The 19367-nt window shown below is 41.2% G+C and overlaps 1 protein-coding gene across 1 annotated transcript; it reads left to right on the top strand.

Moving 5' to 3' along the window:
* The first annotated feature begins 4599 nt into the window (after positions 1–4599).
* On the top strand, positions 4600–5653 carry LOC129395349 (sperm protein associated with the nucleus on the X chromosome C-like). The gene is made up of 2 exons (XM_055106587.1): positions 4600–4724; positions 5373–5653. Exons 1-2 carry the CDS (start codon positions 4644–4646, stop codon positions 5631–5633), a joined length of 342 nt encoding a protein of 113 aa, XP_054962562.1. The 5' UTR covers positions 4600–4643; the 3' UTR covers positions 5634–5653.
* The last annotated feature ends 13714 nt before the right edge of the window (positions 5654–19367 follow it).

The raw sequence follows: 19367 nt of genomic DNA on the forward strand, positions 1-19367 counted from the left end.
ATATACACCATGGAATACTATGCAGCCATAAAAATGGATGAATTCATGTCCTTTGTAGGGATATGGATGAAGCTGGACACCATCATTCTCAGCAGACTATCGCAAGGACAAAAAACCAAACACCGCATGTTCTCACTTCTAGGTGGGAATTGAACAATGAGAACACTTGCACACAGGAAGGGGAACATCACACAACGGGGACTGTTGTGGAGTGGGGGGAGTGGGGAGGGATAGCATTAGGAGATACACCTAATGTAAATGACGAGTTAATGGGTGCAGCACACCAACATGGCACATGTATACATATGTAACAAACCTGCACGTTGTGCACATGTACCCTAGAACTTAAAATATAATAAGAAAAACCCGTAAAAAAAAGTAAAACAATAAAATAAAATAAAATAAGCAGCGAGAATGTCAATTATTTAATTTCTTTGTGATTACTAGTTAACCATTTGTTAAAAACTAAAATGGTTTCTCAACTCAAATAAATGCAAGGATATATCAAATACTTTAAAACATTAAAGATGAAGTGTTAACATAAATAATTACTAGTGACTTAACTACTAAATATCTTTAGGTAGAGTGGATATTTCTAAGCATATAATGAAAGCTAAGAAACATAAAAAAGGTTAATAGAATTAAATATAACATATAACCTTTATTTAAAAAAAGAGCAAATTTTGTCAAGGCATAAATAATAACTAAATGGGAGAGTATTTGCAATACCAGTAACAAAGGGCTAATATCTTGAAGGCAAAAAATCCCTTTCTACTAAAATATGATTACCCTCATAGAAAATTGCAAATATCAGTTAAAATATAGATGGACACTAAACAAGAAAATACTTTAAAATTGTAAGGTAATTAAAGATAATTCCTCATTTATCAAAAATTGTCAAGCACCTCATTGTATACACTTGCTGTTTCCTCTATCTGGGATGCTCTCCTCATAAATCTTCACTTGGCCAGCTCTTTCTCAAGATTAAATATCATCTCCTCATTGAAGTAGTTCCTGATCAAAAGCTTAATTTAAATATCTCCCCGAACAGTTTTCATTATAGCAACCATTACCGTCTGACCTTATCTCACTCATTTAGTTGTGTTTTATTTGCCCCCTGAGGTTTCCCAAGGGTATGTGTAAATCCTCAGTGCCTAAAATAGAGCCTGATCCACAACTAACATTCAATAAACCTGTAAAAAATTGCCAAATGAATAATAGCTACCACGATTCCTGCCAGCTTCAAGATGCGATAGTGATCATAAGTAGAAATAGGGAAGCCAGGAAAGGTAAACTTGGGTAAGATTTGCCCAACTGTCTATTATACACACAATTGCAGAGTACCCACAAAACCAAGAGCATTGGAAATCTCTTTGCAAAAGGAATTATTTTCCCAAAATGAGTAAAATATTAGAGAAAAGTATATATTTTCAAATGATATATGTCATTTTTCTTATGTATTAGCCCCTCCTATGTGTCTAATTTAGCCTAATATTTATTATCTAAGCAACAATTCTGAACACTTGGTGGGAAATTTTTAGCAATATCTACAAACTCAGACCTACTCGACAGATTAGGAAACAGAAGTTTCCATGGTTTTATAGGTGATCGTGTGGCTGCATTTTGTAATTTAAATTTAAAAAATGTCTTGGTGATAAACAGACACCTAGAGCTTTTGTCTGATCAACTGGAATAAAATGTGAAAACTTTCTATGGAAACCTCAGGGGAACGAAGGTGAGGTTGGTGATTTCACTGTGTTAGCAAATGGAAATGCATTGGGAGTGATGACGAATGTTATTGTCTGTGTTCCTGGGCGATAACACAATTGCATTCCAGTGGCTTTTAATGAGTTTTCACTTGAGATACAGTGAGTACATTTGCATGTCAACTACAGAGACCAAAAATATATTTCTTGTCATCACTGCAGGAGGAGAAATCATTTCTGTGCTGTATAAAGTAGAAGGAAAGTAGGTTCACGTACTGCCTTTTGTATTAACGATAAATAATTGAGTTCAGTTAGCTTGTTCTTACACAATCTGAGGAAGAAGAACTGAGTACAGTGGCTCCCATTTTGTAACAGTTTGTTATTTTTTTCTGGGATGACCTGAAGCTAAGAACATGGGGGTAGAGACATGTCTCATAATTTTTTTTTTTTTTTTTTGAGACGGGGTCTTGCTCTGTCACCCAGGCTGAGAGTGCAGTGGCACAATCTTGGCTCACTGCAACCTCCCCCTTCCAGGTTCAAGCAATTCTCCTGCCACCACGCCCGGCTAATTTTTGTATTTGTAGTAGAGACAGGGTTTCACCGTGTTGGCCAGGCTGGTCTCGAACTTCTGACCTCAAGTGATCCACCTGCTTCAGCCTCCCAAAGTGCTGGGATAACAGGCATGAGCCACAATGACAGGCCCCCAATTTTTTCTTAAAGGTCTAAAAAAGTGTTTTCTTCCAACATAATATTCCGTACACTGCAGATGGTCTTTTATTTTGCTTATTGGTAACTGGCCTAAGAGATTTTACATTTTATTGAAATAAATCCTATGTCATTATTATAAACTTCTGCATTGCTTAGAAAAAAAGACATAAAAATTTTTTTACTTAAGGTTATTACATCTGTGTAACTTTCTGTATGTGCTTTTAAAGTCCTTGTGCCATTGAGTTATAGGGCTTTGACTTCTGGGTCTAACAAGGACACCAAGTTCTGCTATATCTTAAACACTGACAGCAATTACAGCCTTATCTTCAGGCCCAGTAGAAGATGCTAATCAAAGTAAACTGCGTTCATGAGATGCAGGGCCAGAAATTAAAACTATTCAACTCCTCAAGGCCCGAGGACTATTGCGGAAGAGGTGGGCATGTGAGATTGTAAGGGCTGATATTAAGAGAAAAGTAGCTCAGTTTCTCTAGGAATTAACCATTAATATCAAAGGCACACTAAAGCAAAACCAGTATCTAGGTTGCTGTGTCAGTTTAACAAGGCTTTCTTGGAGCATGAACTCACTCCTTCATGCAAAATGATAAAGGTTACAAGGTTTATAGAAATTATATTTTATAGTCAAGATGATTAAACTTTTATTATAAAATTTCAAAGACACAAATTTAATTTGCCGCATCCTGTTTTTAATTAGGGCTTATTGTTTGGGATATTAAGCCTCCTCTCTCAAAGAATAAAGATTTTCACCTTTTTTTTTTTTTTTTTTGAAATCTTTGAGTTACTGCTTTGGTTAAATGAATGACTTATTTTACAATGACCCATGACCCTATTTCGTGATATCAAGCATTTTAAACTTTTTATCTTTGACGAACTTTCCAAAGTCAAATTCTAACTTGATTCCTCATTAATTTTTTGATATGAGTCCTCTGAAGTCCAAAAGAGACATATTTGTCTTATTTGGTATAAAAATCATACAAGAAGCATCGTCAAATATAAAATGGTGTTTGACTTTCTTTGGGCTGTATTTATGGAAATGTTATTGATATGTGCTCCAAAATTATGGGAAACTCTTATAATTCTGAAATAACTTCTGTATGTTGTGAATTATAAATTTTATGTTAAATTGTTGTATGCTACAGAAGTAACCAAAATTTCCTTGTCAATGGTGGTTTTAATAATGGCCGTCCTGGCTGGGTGTGGTGGCTCACGCCTGTAATCCCAGCACTTTGGAGGCCAAGGCGGGTGGATCACGAGGTCAGGAGATCAAGACCAGCTTGGCCAAGATGGTGAGACCCCCGTCTCTCCTAAAAATACAAAAATTAGCCGGGCGTGGTGGCACAGGCCTGTAATCCCAGCTACTCAGGAGGCTGAGCCAGAGAATCACTGAAACCCAGGAGGCAGAGGTTGCAGTGAGCTGAGATCATGCCATTGCACTCCAGCCTGGGCAACAAGAGTGAAACTCCATTTCAAAAAAAGAAAAAAATATACACCCCTGATTTGAAACAAGACTAGGATACACGGTAAAGAATGTTTATTCACTAAAGTTTTGACAGACTGAAGGCCATTATTTCAGATTGGAAATAGGAAACTTAAAAGAACTACATGGACATTGGGTCAAAGAACATGGGTTGAAATGTGCCTGGCAGTAGCCCAAAAGTAAATGCTCTTCGAGGTGCATGTGAAGGAACTGTAGGAGGGAAATGGGATAATTCACATCTCCGCCAATAAATAAATGTAGCCACACTAGCTTGGGGGATTTGAGGTGAGACATCGAAAATACTAAGTCATGGTGAGGGCTGGAAGACAAAAGAATGAATCACTTCATAGGAATGGCTGTGGGGAAGGGCTTGAAGGAGTCATCCTCTGACTTCCATGTGAACCATGAACATTAAACATGGAGAAATGAGGAGCGGCAGCAGATCGGTTTGGGATGCATCTTCAGGGGATGCTGAAACAACAACAGCATTTGGTTTGCTCTACACCCCTGTCACCCCTCGCCCGCAAGCCCAGGGAGTGGTCAGCAGTGGGGCTTTGTGACGTCGAAGCCACCCTAGGGGTGCCATTGGATGGGACACTGCCTGTATGATCAAACAAAGCTCAAGGGTGTGGCTTTGCCTTGTCACCAGGAGGGTATATATAGGGAGGGCAAGAGCTCCGGGCCACTGCGAAGATTCAAAAGCTACAAAGCTTTCCGCAGACATTGACAAACCAATGTATACAATGGGCCAACAATCCAGTGCTGGCGGGGTGAAGAGAAGCACCCCGTGTGAATCCAACGAGGTGAATGAGACGGTAAGATTGTTAGGTTTTGAAGCGAAGGCGAGGGTGAAAGAAAGACACACAGAGCAGGGGCGGCTCAAACAACAACACAGGAATATTGCAGACAATTGTGGAAGTGGTGGGCCCGCTTAATGCCAGAGCCCACCGCCGCTTACAGGCTGGGGTGCTTGTAGGTATGGGTGGGAGGGGCCTGGGCAGTATGGCTTGCTGCCCGGCAGGATATTGATAAGATGTTCTTAGCATCAGGTGGTTTGGCCCTTTTTCTGCTGGAATATCATTGTGGTGTTCCTTAAAACGTTGCCAAGCAAGATATGATAGGGATGTTTCTTTAGTTGGGCCTTCGTCCGCCTTGCGGACAGGTGGTTAGGCAGGATGTTTCTCACGGCCTGAACCCCCATGGGATGTTTCACTTTGACCAAGGTCTGCAAAATAGCAAAGAACTTACAGAATGGTGCAGTTTGGACTAACAGATGACCCTACCCACGCTCCTCTTCTTCTTCCCCATAGATCCCTACTCTGTGATTCAACCTTGTTCTTCTCTGGATCAAACCCCTTCCTCAACCTGCATTCCTTCTTGTCCTGAAGCCCCCCGTGCTATCCAGTCTCTATCCTGTTCACCCAAAATAATGTCCTCCTGGCCTCTCCCTGTTTTCTTAACAGATGCCAGAGACGTCAAGGGGGGACTCACAGCCAGAACCCGCTCCTAAGAAATCAAAAGCATCGGACTCCTCGACCGTATTAGTGCTTTCCTACAGGAGAGAGGTTAGAAGACGTTACTCCGTCTCCGATGAATTGGTGAATGACCACTCCCGAGAGAACCGAGTCAACCGCCTCCAAATAGACGAGGAAGAATTCACGCAGATTTCTGTGCAAACAGCTGCAAACCAGAAGGAAGATGCTGCCGTTAACCTTGGGCAATGAAAATAAAGTTTGAGAAGCTGATGGCTGTGCATATCTCTGCCTGTTTTCTGATGGTGGTGCGGGGGGGGAAGGGAAGGGAAGAGGTAGGCATTTGAGAAGGGAGGGATATGAGGTCCTGTAGGGTTGCTGGACAGACCCACAGGTGGACAGTAAGCCAGACATTGTAAATAAGGCCTGGGGGAGGACTGATTCCTAAAGAAAATTTCCTTCTTAAAATTTTATCTCACAGGAAGTGGAGATGTGTATATGTTCACGCAACTGTACCCGGCAGCACATAGTTCTGCTGAATGCACATATCGAAGGTATTCCCATCCCCTTTCCATCTGATATTTTCCTAGGTTAGAAATATATGCTTTATAAAGAGTAAACGTTCTGTAAAACACAAAGCACAATACAAAAGAAGATAGTAGATGTAGGAGTAAGTAAACGGCAGGAAAGCATTGCTTGTAATGAAATGATTGAAAAGCCAATTCTAAAACAAAATGTTCAATGCATCTTAAATATTTGTTACTGTTTTAATGACCTCAGCAGTCTTTAATCAAGATAAGTATGCTTTAGAAATGTGTTGATATCCGCAAAGTGTGAATATTCAAAATCGCCATGACTTGGGAAAAGGAAAGTAAAACACTCTTAAGTATGAGGAGCTTTTTTCCATGGAATGTGAACTGCAAGGTGGTGAGAAGGGTTAGGTGTGATGTGGTGAGATCATTTTTAGGAGAGTGTGTCTATTATCGGCTTCCTAACACTTCCATTTTGCATGATAATTTCCTGAAATTCGTCATTTAATTAAGGCTATAGATTTTGATTACAATGTGTCTTAAAATGTCAAACAGTATAATATTTATAGTGAAAAAGAAAACTGCTTGGCGGATACACATCGGTTAGCGGGAAAAGACACCACAGGGATTCACCATGGAGTCACCCGTGGATGGGGTTTTAGTTTCTGTCTTTGAATTGACCTTCACATAGTGTCTACGTCTTGAGAGTTCAGGGGATGTTGGAGAGATCATTAGGTAAAACAAGAAGGTCTTCTCAGGACACATGAGGGAGTTAAATAAAAATGCAGGAGCAATTACAATTTTAGTTATTTGTAACTGTGGTTTGCTAAGTCATAACACTGTCATGGATAACATGAAAAAATAAAATATACTAAATATCAATAGACAAAAACCAGTTTGCTTTTCTCCAACCAAATACCTAAATACCTAGCACTGATTTCCAGAACAAAATCCCCCACGTACCATCTTTGGAATAAAAGAATATTCTTTCAAGTTGTCGGACCACAAGGTAAAAACAAAAAATCCCAATGCTTTTTTTCTTACTCTTTGATATGTACAATTGAAGGTATTCCTCATTGCAAACTAATATTTCCATCCAGCACGTGACATTAAAGAATTTTTCATATTTAGGATAGTAATACGGGATCACATTCTTTAGCCTTAGGCATTGCAGAGGAAAAACAAACAAACAGAAACAAACCAAAACTAAGCTGAGAGAGGCGGAGCAAGAAAAGCAGAATAGAAGGCTGCACAGATCAGCCCCCTCGCAAGGACACAAATTTAGCAACTATCCACACAGTAGAAAACACCTCCATAAGAACCCAAAATCAGGGGAACTCTCATAGTACCTGGTTGTATCACTGAAAGAGGCACTGAAGAGTTAGAAGAAACAGTCTTAAATCGCTGACCCCACCCCTTCCCTATCCTAGGCAGTGGCAGTGTGGTGTAAAGAGCATCTCTGGAAGCTGGAAGAGCAAGAGCAGAGCAGTTGTGGGTCACTGAACTCAGTGCTGTCTCTTACAGGAGAAAGGAAAACCAGACCAAACGTAGCTGACTCCCATCTGGGAAGGGAGCATTGCAACCACCTCTAGCCAGAGGGAAATTACCCATCCCAGGAATCAGAACTTGAGTTTCTGCAAACCTTGCCACCAAGGGCTAAAAAACTGTTCCAGGTTTCTCAGACAACCTTAAAGGCAGTCTAGGCCATAAGACCTGTAACTCGTAGGTGAGTTCTAGCGTAGAATTGGGCCCAGAGGCAGTGGATTGTGGCGGGTATGTGGAGGGGTGCACATGACCTACTGAGATACCAGCTGGGGCAGCCAAGTGAGTGCTGGTGTCACCCCTGCCCTAGCCCCAGACTGCCCAGCTAGCGGCTCCATGAAAGACCCCCTCCTTCCACTTGAGGAGATGGAATAGTGAGGAGCGTTTTTTTTCTTGCATCTTGAATACCAGCTCAACTACAGCGGGACAGGGCACCGGTCGGGGTTGTGAAGCCCCTGTTCCAGGCACTAGCTCCTGGATAACATTTCTAGACACACCCTAGGCCAGAAAGAAACCTGCTGCCTTGAAAGAAATGAAAAGAGAACACCTATACACTGTTTATGGGAATGTAACTTAGTTCAGCCATTATAGAAAACAGTTTGGTGATTTCTGCAAGAACTTAGAATTACCATTCATCTCAGCCATCACATTACTGGATATATACCCAAAGGATATATATCATTCTACCGTTAAGACATATGCATGCGTATGTTCTTGACAGCACTATTCACAATAGCAAAGATATTGAATCAACCTAAAGGCCCATCAGCAGCAGACTGGATAAAGACATTGTGGTACATAAACAGCATGGAATACTATGCAGCCATAAAAAAACGAGATCATGTCTTTTGCAGCAACATGGATGGAGCTGGAGGCCATTACCCTAAGCGAACTCACGTGGGAACAGAAAATGGAATACCACCTTTTTCCATTTCTAAGCAAGAGCTAAACATCGGTACGCATGGACACAAAGAAGGGAGCAACAGACACCCGTGTCTACTTGGGGGTAAAGGATGGGGAGGAGGGTGAGGATTGAAAAGCTACCTGTCAGCTATTATGCTGATTACCTGGGTGATGAAATAATCTGTACACCAAACCCGTGTGACACACAATTTCCCTATATAACGAGCCTGCACGTGTACCCCTGAACCTAAAATAAAAGTTAACAAAAATTTAAAAATAAAATAATAAAAAATTAAGAAGTCTCACAGAGGTAGAGAGTAGAATGGTGGTGACTAGGGGCTCGGTGGTGGTGGCTGGAGAGACATTGCTCAAAGGATACCAAATTTCCGTTAGACTGAAGGAATAAGCTCCAGAGATATATTGTACAACACGGTGACTACGGGTGATCATAATATGTTGTATTATTGATAAATGCTAAGAGAGTAGATGTTAAGTGTTCTCAATACAAAATGATAACTTTGTGGGATGATGCATATGTTAATTAGCTATATTTATTCATTCTACAATGTATATACTTCAAACATTAGATACATGATAGATACATTCCATTTTATCTGTTCAGTTTAAAATAATAAAAATAAAGAAGAAAGACATGTCCAAGTGTTCTGCCTGGGAAGATGGGCCTGAGAGAGTCTTACATAGTTAATCATGTACTATGTTTTTCTGTGCAGGACAGCAGAGGGAGTGGGGCTACCTGAGAGCAGCACATAGTCAGTAAATGGCCTATAACAGCTCTACTTCCTTTCTTGAAGAATCAGAATGGTGAAAGAAACCAGTGTAATGTTTCTCATACCCCTAAGAAGGACACTAAAGTGTTTTAAAGAGAGTTGGATCTGAAGGTGCCCTGTGGTTGGGCTTGAGGGATGACATGAAAATGTTCTGCATGAATCAGCCATTTAGGGCCAGATGGGATGATACGCATCTCAGGAGATGTTCGATGGATACGACATTGGGAAATTCTGAGATTCTGAATTGACTAGGTGTGAGACTCATGCATATTAAGTGCAATTACATAAAATGGCATTGCATTTCTCATTCGGCCAAGCATTGTAACCAGGTATATTCATGTGCCAGCTATTTCAATAGAAAGTGCTAGCTCTCACAACCGTTTGCATTCCAATACAATTTTCTGAATGTAAGAGAAAGAGATATAGTTATAACCAAGGTGTTAATCAATGAGAATAGTTTGCATCTCATCTTCTCTATTCTGCAGAAAGGCCCTTGAAGAGCATATTGCATCATTTTCCTCATGGCCAAGAAAATCAAGAATCACTGATCTGGCCAGGTGCAGCGGCTCATGCCTGTAATCCCAGCACTTTGGGAGGCCGAGGCGGGCGGATCACCTGAGGTCAGGAGTTTGAGACGAGCCTGGCCAACATGGTGAAACCCTGTCTCTGCTAAAATACAAAAAAAAAATTAGCTGGTCGTGGTGGCGGGCGCCTGTAATCCCAGCTACTGGGGAGGCTGAGGCAGGAGAATTGCTTGAATCCAGGCAGTGGAGGTTGCAGTGAGCCGAGATCGTGCCACTGCACTCCGGCTTGGGTGACAGAGCCAGACTCTGTCTCAAAACAACAAAAACAAAAACAAGAAATCACCGATCCATTTGAAAGTCAGCAAATATTTTGTCATTGACTAAATGTAGACCCTAGAGAGTGATCCCCATACACCACACTACAACTTAAGACTGATTCTGTTTCTTAATCATCCTTTGGAGGTCATCACGTTTTTGAACTCTTGTAATAACAGGGGACTTGAACGCATTTCAGACAGCAAACCTCGTCCTGTGTTATCTTATGCTCTGGGAGGAATTAAAAGACAAGGAAGTAAGGAAGAAAGAAAGGAAGGAAGGGAGGGAGGAAGGAAGGGAGGGAGGGAAGGAGGGAGGGAGGGAGGGAGGAAAGGAGAAGAGGAGAGAAGAGAAGAGAGGAGACGATCTCTAAACCTAAATTGGTAGAAAGCTTCACAAGTCTGAATACTTAAAAAGTTAAATTAAGTAGCTAAAGATGTTTTTGAAAAGCATCTGAGCAAACAACAAAATGATTCTGAAAAATATTTGGTAATGTAATAATGACAATGGGTTATTTCTTCTATCCGTGATCTCCTACAATATATTTTAAGCCAGATCACGTTTTTCCTTTGATGAAAACTCCACAGAGTTTTCATCTTGATGAAAATAAAATCCAAATTCCTAATAAGGCCGTACATGATGTGGGCACCTATTACCTCTCTGACATTAATACTTATTCTTCTCATGAATCAATCACTCTGCTTCTATCACACTCCCCAATCTGTGACTCTTGTAACTCACCATGCATGTGATTCCTCTAACCTGCCATCCATATCAGGGTCTTTGCACACTTCTGCTGGAAGGTTCTTCTCTAAAATATCCACTATGTATCCTCATTTTCTTTTCTTTTCTTTTTCTTTCCTTCTTTCTTTTCTTTTCTTTTCTTTTTTTTTTTTTTGAGATGGAGCCTTGCTTTGTCGCCTAGGCTGGAGTTCAGTGGTGCATTCTCGGCTCTCTGCAACCTCCGCCTCCTGGTTTCAAGCAATTCTCCTGCCTCAGCCTCCTGAGTAGCTGAGATTACAGGCGCCTGCTACCACGCCTGGCTAATGTTTGTATTTTTAGTACAGATGGGGTTTCATTGGTTGGCCAGGCTGGTCTTGAACTCCTGACCTCGTGATCCGCCTGCCTTCGCCTCCCAAAGTGCTGAGATTACAATCGTGAGCCACCACGCCCGGCCTGTGTATCCGAATTTTCTTAAGGTCACTAGTCAGAAGTCACTTTATTGGAAAGGCTATCCTCCATTTAATGGTGAAGACGTTAAATGGTACTTGTACTTCTTTCCCAAAAAATGACACTTTTATCAGTTATTTTACTACAGTACCTGGAACACGTAAACTTTCAAGAAATATTTGGTGAATGAATGCATGTTAATCTGAATTTAGTATTGCAGTCTTCATTACTAGAAAGCATTTACATGTTTTAACTGTCAGGGAGCAACGCTGGTAAGTGATTAATTCCCTATCAATAAAATGGATAGAGTACTATTCATGCTACATGTTCTCACAGTTGTGGCAAGGGTTATTAAATTGCCAACTGTAGTACTAAACTTATATTAATGTTGTACTCATTAGTATTACTCTTGTTATGTTCAGAGGAAATATGGAATAAAAGTAAGATCATGGGCCTGGTTCAAATCTGAAATTCTGCTACGTCCTAGTTGGGTGATCTAGGTCAAGTTTCTTAACTCCTCTGAGTCTTAGATTCTTCGTATGAAAAATGGAAAAAATGCTAGCACCTACTTCTCAGGATTGTTTTGAAAAACAAATTAATTAATATATTTAAGCTTTTAGCACAGAGCCTAGTACATACTGTGTGTGCAGTAATTACAAACTATTACTAGTGAGTATAATAGGATGTGAAAATTCATGACATCAAACAACTAGAACCGAGATTTATACACACACACACACACACACACACACAGACATATGTATACACACACACACACACACACACAGACATATGTATACACACACACACACACACACACATATAATTGTTTTTGCAACAGAGTCTAGCTCTGTCGCCCAGGCTGGAGTGCAGTGGCGTGATCTCGGCTCACTGCAACCTCTGTCTCCCGGGTTCAAGCAATTCTTCTGCCTCAGCCTCCTGAGCAGCTGGGACTACAGGCGCGTGCCACCATGACTAGTTAATTTTTGTATTTTTAGTAGAGATGGGGTTTCACCATGTTGGCCAGGCTGGTCTCGAACTCCTGACCTCAGGCGATCTGCCCACCTCAGCCTCCCAAAGTGCTGGGATTACAGGCGTGAGCCACCGTGCCTGGCCTGCAGTAGGATTTTAGAGAGATGTGTTTGTGAGAGAGATTTGTGCCCAAAGGGTTTTATTTTAAATTTTTAAAATATTTATAAAATAGAGACAAGATCTTACTATGTGGCCCAGGCTGGTCTCGAACTGCTGAGCTCAAGTGATCCTCTCTCTTTGGCCTCCCACAGGCGTGACTCACCACAGCCGATCCACTCAAAGCATTTTAACTTAGGGAGGTGAGTGTTGACACAGACAAACCAATGCCATTGCAATATTTTCATGACTTAGATTTCCCGAGAGAAGGGGATATGCCCTACCACACAGGTTCACGGTGGGAAGCACCAGGGCTTGGCTTGGAAGCAGAGGCAGGAAGGAATGAGGAGCCCAAGCAACAGCCTTTATTATTAGGCTTTCCAAGGGAAAGGTCAGGCAGGGCAGGGTGAACAGCTTCACACTGGTAGTTTGAGTAATTACAGTAAGTTTGGAGCAACAGAGACTGCCTCTAGCTGTCTGGTACCCGGTGCTGGGTTGATTTAGGACAGAGAAAATATCAGCTTACTGTGTGAGAGTTAGATAAAGGAGGTGGATGCTTGCATAGGTAGGGTGTGTTCCTAAGTGAGTTGTTACTATTTGTATTAGTCCATTCTCACGTTGCTAATAAAGACATACTCAAGACTGGGTAATTTATACAGGAAAAAGTGGTTTAATGGACTCACAGTTCTGCATGGCTGGGGAGGCCTCACAATCATGGTGGAAGGCACATCTTACATGGTGGAAAGCAAGAGAGAATGAGAGCCAAGCGAAAAGGGAAATGCCTTATAAAACCATCAGATCTCGTGAGACTTATTCCTTACCATGGGAACAGTATGGCAGAAACTGCCCCCATATTCAATTATCTCCACTTGGCTCTGCCCTTGACATATGGGGATTATTACAACTCAAGGTGAGATTAGGGTGGGGACAGAGCCAAACCATATCGCTATTTTTAGGAATCAGCTAGTCCTGGGAGGAGCAGTCTTTCCCCAAGTCTATGAGGCCCCTCAAGCTGTCAAAATACTAGCCTGGCACAGTGGCTCACAGTTGTAATCTCAGCACTTTAGGAGGCCAAGGTAGGAGGATTATTTGAGCCCAGGAGTTTGATATCAGCCTGGGCAACATTGCAAGACCCTGTCCCTACAAAGAAAAAAAAAAGAATTAGCCAGGTATGGTGGCATACAACTGTAGTCCAGCTACTCAGGAGGCTGAGTGGGAAGTTTGAGGCTGCAGTTGGCAATGATCGTGCCACTGTACTCCAGCCTGGGCAACAAAGTGAGACACTGTCTCAAAAAAAAAAAAGTCAAAACATTATAGGATACAGAAAATTAAGACAACATGATTCATGTGTGTGTGTAAGTATGCATTAGCTTGTGTGAATGTGTACATGAGAGAGAGAACAAGAGAGAAAGAGAGACTATGAATACCCACAGCTTAGGGATGACTGAAGTAATTATTCTAGCAACGAGGAGTAAATTCTTCAACGTGACCTGCCGGGTGGTTGCTTATCTCCACCTTCCTTCCTTTCTAACATCCTAGTGATTGTTTCTGTCCCACATTCGCGCTATGGAAGTCATGCAAACAAATATAAATTAACAAATAGTATCGTCTGCCTTAGACCTGTAAAGAAAGGTCTTTTGGAGTCATTGCATGAAATTCCAGAATTCTTACTTGGTTGGATTTAACTTTATTTGCAGGAGGAATTTTCTCTGATGGGATCAGTCACTTGTGGTGTGATGTATCTTCATTTTGATGTGGATAGTCCCACATAAAACAATTAAAAAAACAAAAATAAGTAAATAAAAATCTATGTTTTTAAGATTCTATATGAGTGCAGGACATGATCAATGATAAATAAAACAGCCCCGTAAACAGCACAAGCCTCCCGAATTTAACTATAGAGGACTATACAGTAGAATTTTTTGTTATTATTTTTTCTCATCATAATTTCAGAAGTTGGGAGCATGGGGCTGACACAGTGCTCAGTGCCACGGTCATGGGACCAGGGTTCTTTTTTTCCACTTGGCCACCTCTGACATGCTAGCTTTCATTCTTGTGCATCTCACCCCATGGTTGCAAAGTGGCTGCAGTTCCTCCAAGCATCACACCTGCACTCCATGCAGTAAGGAGGGAAAAAACCAAAGGCGGTAAAGAATCCAGTTAGATGATTTGATCCTATTTTAGTAGGAAAGCACAGCTTCTCTGCAAGACCCCACCAGTAGACTTCGGTATAATCCTCATTTACCAGAGGCTGGGGAATGCTTATGTTTTCTATCTAAAATTGATCTCTGCAGCCAGGCATGGTGGCACATGCCTGTAAATCCAGCTACTCGGGAGGCTGAGGTGGGAGAATCACTTGAACCCAGGAGGCAGAGGTTGCAGTGAGCTGAGATGTTGCCACTGCACTCCAGCCTGGGCGACAGAGTGAGACCCTGCCTCAAAATAAATAAATAAGTAAATAATAAAAAATGAAAAATAAAATTGATCTCTGAAAATAGATTTGGTAACAATTTCATATCAGAAGAAAGAAGAAAGGAAGGGAGGGAGGGAGGAAGGAAAGGAAGGAAGGAAAGGAAGGAAGGAAGGGGAAGGGAAGGGAAGGAAAGGAAGGAGGAAAGGAGGGAGTGAGGGAGGGAGAGAAGGAAGGAGGGAAAGAAAGAAAAGAAGAAAACAGAAATGGAAGGAAATGAAGGAAGGAAAGGAAGGAAGGAAGGAAGGGGAAGGGAAGGGAAGGAAAGGAAGGAGGAAAGGAGGGAGTGAGGGAGGGAGAGAAGGAAGGAGGGAAAGAAAGAAAAGAAGAAAACAGAAATGGAGGAAAAAAGGAAGGAAAGAAGAGAGTGAGAAAGAGGGAGGGAGGAAGGGAAGAGGAGGGAGGGAGAGACAGAAGAGGGAGGGAGAAAAGGATAAAGAATGATTAACTTTGCCAAATTACTTTTGTCAATTTCAGATGTGAAAGTGGCATTCAGCCTTGGATCATTTTTAATTTTGTTTGTACCTAATCAGATTGAGGTAGAATTTTAATTTGGTATTCCCAGAATTACCCTATTCCCATCTGGGTCATCATTATTATCTCCAAATATTCTCATGACAAGATTTCTAAAAATGTCTGCAAGTTTGCAGTGAAATTGTGCATTGTTCTTAGAGTTGAAGAAATGCTACTGTTGCTGTGTAATTCTGTGCAGAAGAGTATTATCAATCACTAGAAAAAGCTTTTGAGAAAAACATCTTTAACGAAAAGAGTCCTAAAAGCACCACAAAGACGGTATCATACATAATGCAACTTGTTTTTTAGGTGCAACTGTGTGGAAAGCTCATTATGTGACTCCTAAATTCTACCCTGAAGGAACAGGTGCCTGCTATGGGAGTGGAATATGTTCATGGTCGGGGGATGTAACCTACCACGACCCACCACTCCTCTTTGACATCTCAAGAGACCCTTCGGAAGCCCTTCCACTGAACCCTGACAACGAGCCATTATTGGACTCCGTGATCAAAAAGATGGAGGCAGCCATAAGAGAGCATCGTAGGACACTAACACCTGTCCCACAGCAGTTCTCTGTGTTCAACACAATTTGGAAACCATGGCTGCAGCCATGCTGTGGGACCTTCCCCTTCTGTGGGTGTGACAAGGGAGATGACATCCTTCCCATGGCTCCCTGAGACCATGGGGACCACGTGTTACCCACCACAAACTTACTGTTACAACGGTCATAGGAGCAGAGCTCACCTGACTGATTCATTCCATTTGGGATAAAAACTGATGGCCCAACCCATTGTTTTATCCTCAGAAATCAGTTCTTTCAAGAGCTCGGTGAAATTAAAGTGGGCCCATAGAACAGTGAACCTGGAGGGGAGCATTTGTTGTATAATTTTTTTCTGGTATATAATTGTGCCATTGCCCAAGGAAAAGAGCAAATCAAGGTGACTTCAGCAGATTCTTGTAGAGCTTTTGTTCCTAGAATTCATGGAAGCATCAGGTCCAATGTCATAAGTTAGAAACTTCTGCTTGCAGATTCTATACCCAGGCATGCTAGCTTTCTAATAAATCATGATAAGTACTTAATTTTTTCATGAAGCAGAGGGTCACATAAAACTTGAAGTAGTGCTATTATAGTCAGTTTGACTTCTTGATTTTCTCTCTTTCCTTCTTTTCTCTTCCTGTCCGATACACATCTGGTTATGAGAAAAAATGCTGGGCTGAAGTTCTTGACTTTGCTTCCTCGTAGCTATATCATCGTGGAAATGTCTCTGTGATTTGGTTTCTTCATGTGTAAAATAAGGAAAACCAGTGTCTACTTCACAGAGTAGCTATGAGGATTACATGCATTAATTAATGTGAAATCGCCTTGTGTAGAATAAGCAGTCAATAAATGTTATTATTACAAATGTTGTTGTAAGCATCATCAATTGCAGTTAATCATGATTCCTTAAACACAAAATAAGAAAAATGGCAAAGAGTCAACATTTAAGAAAAAATAAAGAAACATGGCTAAAACAATTATTTAATTGAAGAAAGACATTTGGCAATACACATAGGAAGCAATTCAAAGCAGGATAAACAAACATAAATCCAAAATTTGAAGCATTTGTGACTGCAGACTACAAAAGACAAAGAAAGGATCTACAGATGGATGCAGGGCAGGTGAGCCCCAAATTGGGGCTTAGCCTGGGAGGGTTCTTGGCTTCCCTCAGGAAATAATTCAAGAGTAAGCCAGTGGTGGAAGCAACAGCTTTATGGAGAAGGTAGTGTCACAGTTCTGTGACCGCTCCTGCAGAGAACAGGAGCTCAGGGCACTGCTGCAGTCATATTTATACCCACTTTTAATTGCATGCAGATTAATGGGCAGTTTATGCAGAAATTTCTAGGAAAAGGGTGGTAACTTCTGAGTGCTCAGGTCATTGCCATAGAAGAGGCCAGTAATGCCCAGATGCTGCCATGGCAACGGTAAACTGACATGGCATGCTGTTAGGCATGTCTTATGGAATGCTGCTTCCATGTTTTAGCTAGTCCTCAGTTTGGTCCTCTGTCTGCTTCTGCTTCTTCTTCTTACCATTCCTGGGCTCAAGCAATCCTCCTGCCTTGGCCTCCCAAAGTGCTGGGATTACAGGTGTGAGCCACCACATGTGGCCAACAATGAATGTTCTTTATTTTATTATACTTTATATTTTGAGATAGAGTCTCACTCTGTCAGCCAGGCTGGAGTGCAGTGGTGCGATCTCAGCTCACGGAAACCTCTGCCTCCTGGGTTCAAGTGATTCTCCTGCCTCAGCCTCCTGAGTAGCTGGGATTACAGGCACACACCACTACAACCAGCTAATTTTTGTATTTGTAGTAGAGACAGGATTTAACCATGTTGACGAGGCTGGTCTCGAACTCCTGACCTCAAGCCATCCACCTGAATCAGCCTCCCAAAATGCTGGGATTATAGGCGTGAGCCACCGTGCCAGCAACAATGAATGTTCTTAATATCACCAGCCTGTGCACTTAAACATGATTTAAAATGGTAAATTTTGTTATGTGTTATTTTACCGTAATTAATTTTTTATTTTTATTTTTTTGAGATGGAATTTCCCTCGGTCGCCCAGGCTGGAGTGCAGTGGGAGATCTTTTCTCAAAAACAAAACAAAACCCCAAAAAACGACCGAACAAACAAATGCAATAACAACATCTTTTGCAATTTTTGAAGTTTGAAGATTACTTATTTCACTCAGAGCTCCCTTGTATTACTTGTCTTTAATGCTGTTCTCAAATTTGTGTGTGTGTGTGTGTGTGTGTGTGTGTGTGTGTGGAGAGAGAGAGAGAGAGAGAGAGGGCAGCTAGCAGGTCCTACATCACCCCAAATCCATCATTTTCTCTTTATTCAATTCTGCAGTGGTGCGATCTCGGCTCACTGCAACCTCCGCCTCCTGGGTTCAAGCGATTCTCCTTCCTCAGCCTCCCCAGTAGCTGGGATTACAGGCGCCTGCCACCACACCCAGCTAATTTTTTGTATTTTTAAGTAGAGACAGGGTTTCTCTATGTTGGCCAGGCTGGTCTCGAACTCCTGACCTCAGGCGATCCACCCGCCTCGGCCTCCCAAAGTGCTGGGATTACAGTCGTGAGCCACCTCACCCGCCCCCATTCTGCTATTTCTTATCCCTCTTTACATTGCCGCCACACTGCAATGTAAATGAACCTTTGACCTAAATGAACCAATTAATTATGCCCCCACTTCACTAATGGGCCACTAGAGGGCGCTAGACAAACATTTCTCAACTACTCGGTCAATGCGTTCAAGCATGCCACAGGTGTTCTTGCCAGAGACTTGTCATTGATGTTTTCTTGAGCCATTAGAAGGAAATGGCCATGAGGAAAAGACTCGGTTTGTTTTATGTTAATCCAGGGGATATGATGGTAGACAGGTACCAACCAGACATGTCCATTTCAGACAGTCAAAGTAGCCAATCTGTCCTCCACAATTCAGCATTTTTAGAGAAATAAAAAATGGTGCTGAAACATGCAGAGTCTAAAACTGAATGTCTGCTTTTCAAGTTCTTTCTAATTATTGGCTAGGGAAAAATCAGTGTCACTTAACTTCTCTGTAGTGCAATGTCTCAACTTTAAAATGACTACAATAGCAAATGCTTCATAGAGTTGCTGCAAAGATTACATAGATAAATATGCTAAAACACAAGAGGCTGGAACGAGCACTTTAAGATGACAGTAATTTTATTTTATTACAAGAAAGACTGAGGTTGAATTTTCTTAACCCAGAACTTAGATTAGGAAGAAGTGGTCATTAAAATATACCATGCATTATTACTTATTATGGTCACCATTCTGTGCAATAGATCACTAAGCTTATTGCTCCTGGGAGGGGATAGATTTATTAACTTGCCTGATGTAATCATTCCACATTGTGAACATATATCAAAGCATTCCATGGTACTCTCTCTATATATAATATTATATATAATGATATATATAAAATATTATATATGATGTTATATATAAAATACTATATAAAATATTATATAAAATATTATATATAATGTTATATAAAATATTATATATAATATATTATATATAATATATAAAATAATATA

This window comes from Pan paniscus, chromosome X (assembly GCF_029289425.2).
Source record: "Pan paniscus chromosome X, NHGRI_mPanPan1-v2.0_pri, whole genome shotgun sequence".
Taxonomy (NCBI): domain Eukaryota; kingdom Metazoa; phylum Chordata; class Mammalia; order Primates; family Hominidae; genus Pan; species Pan paniscus.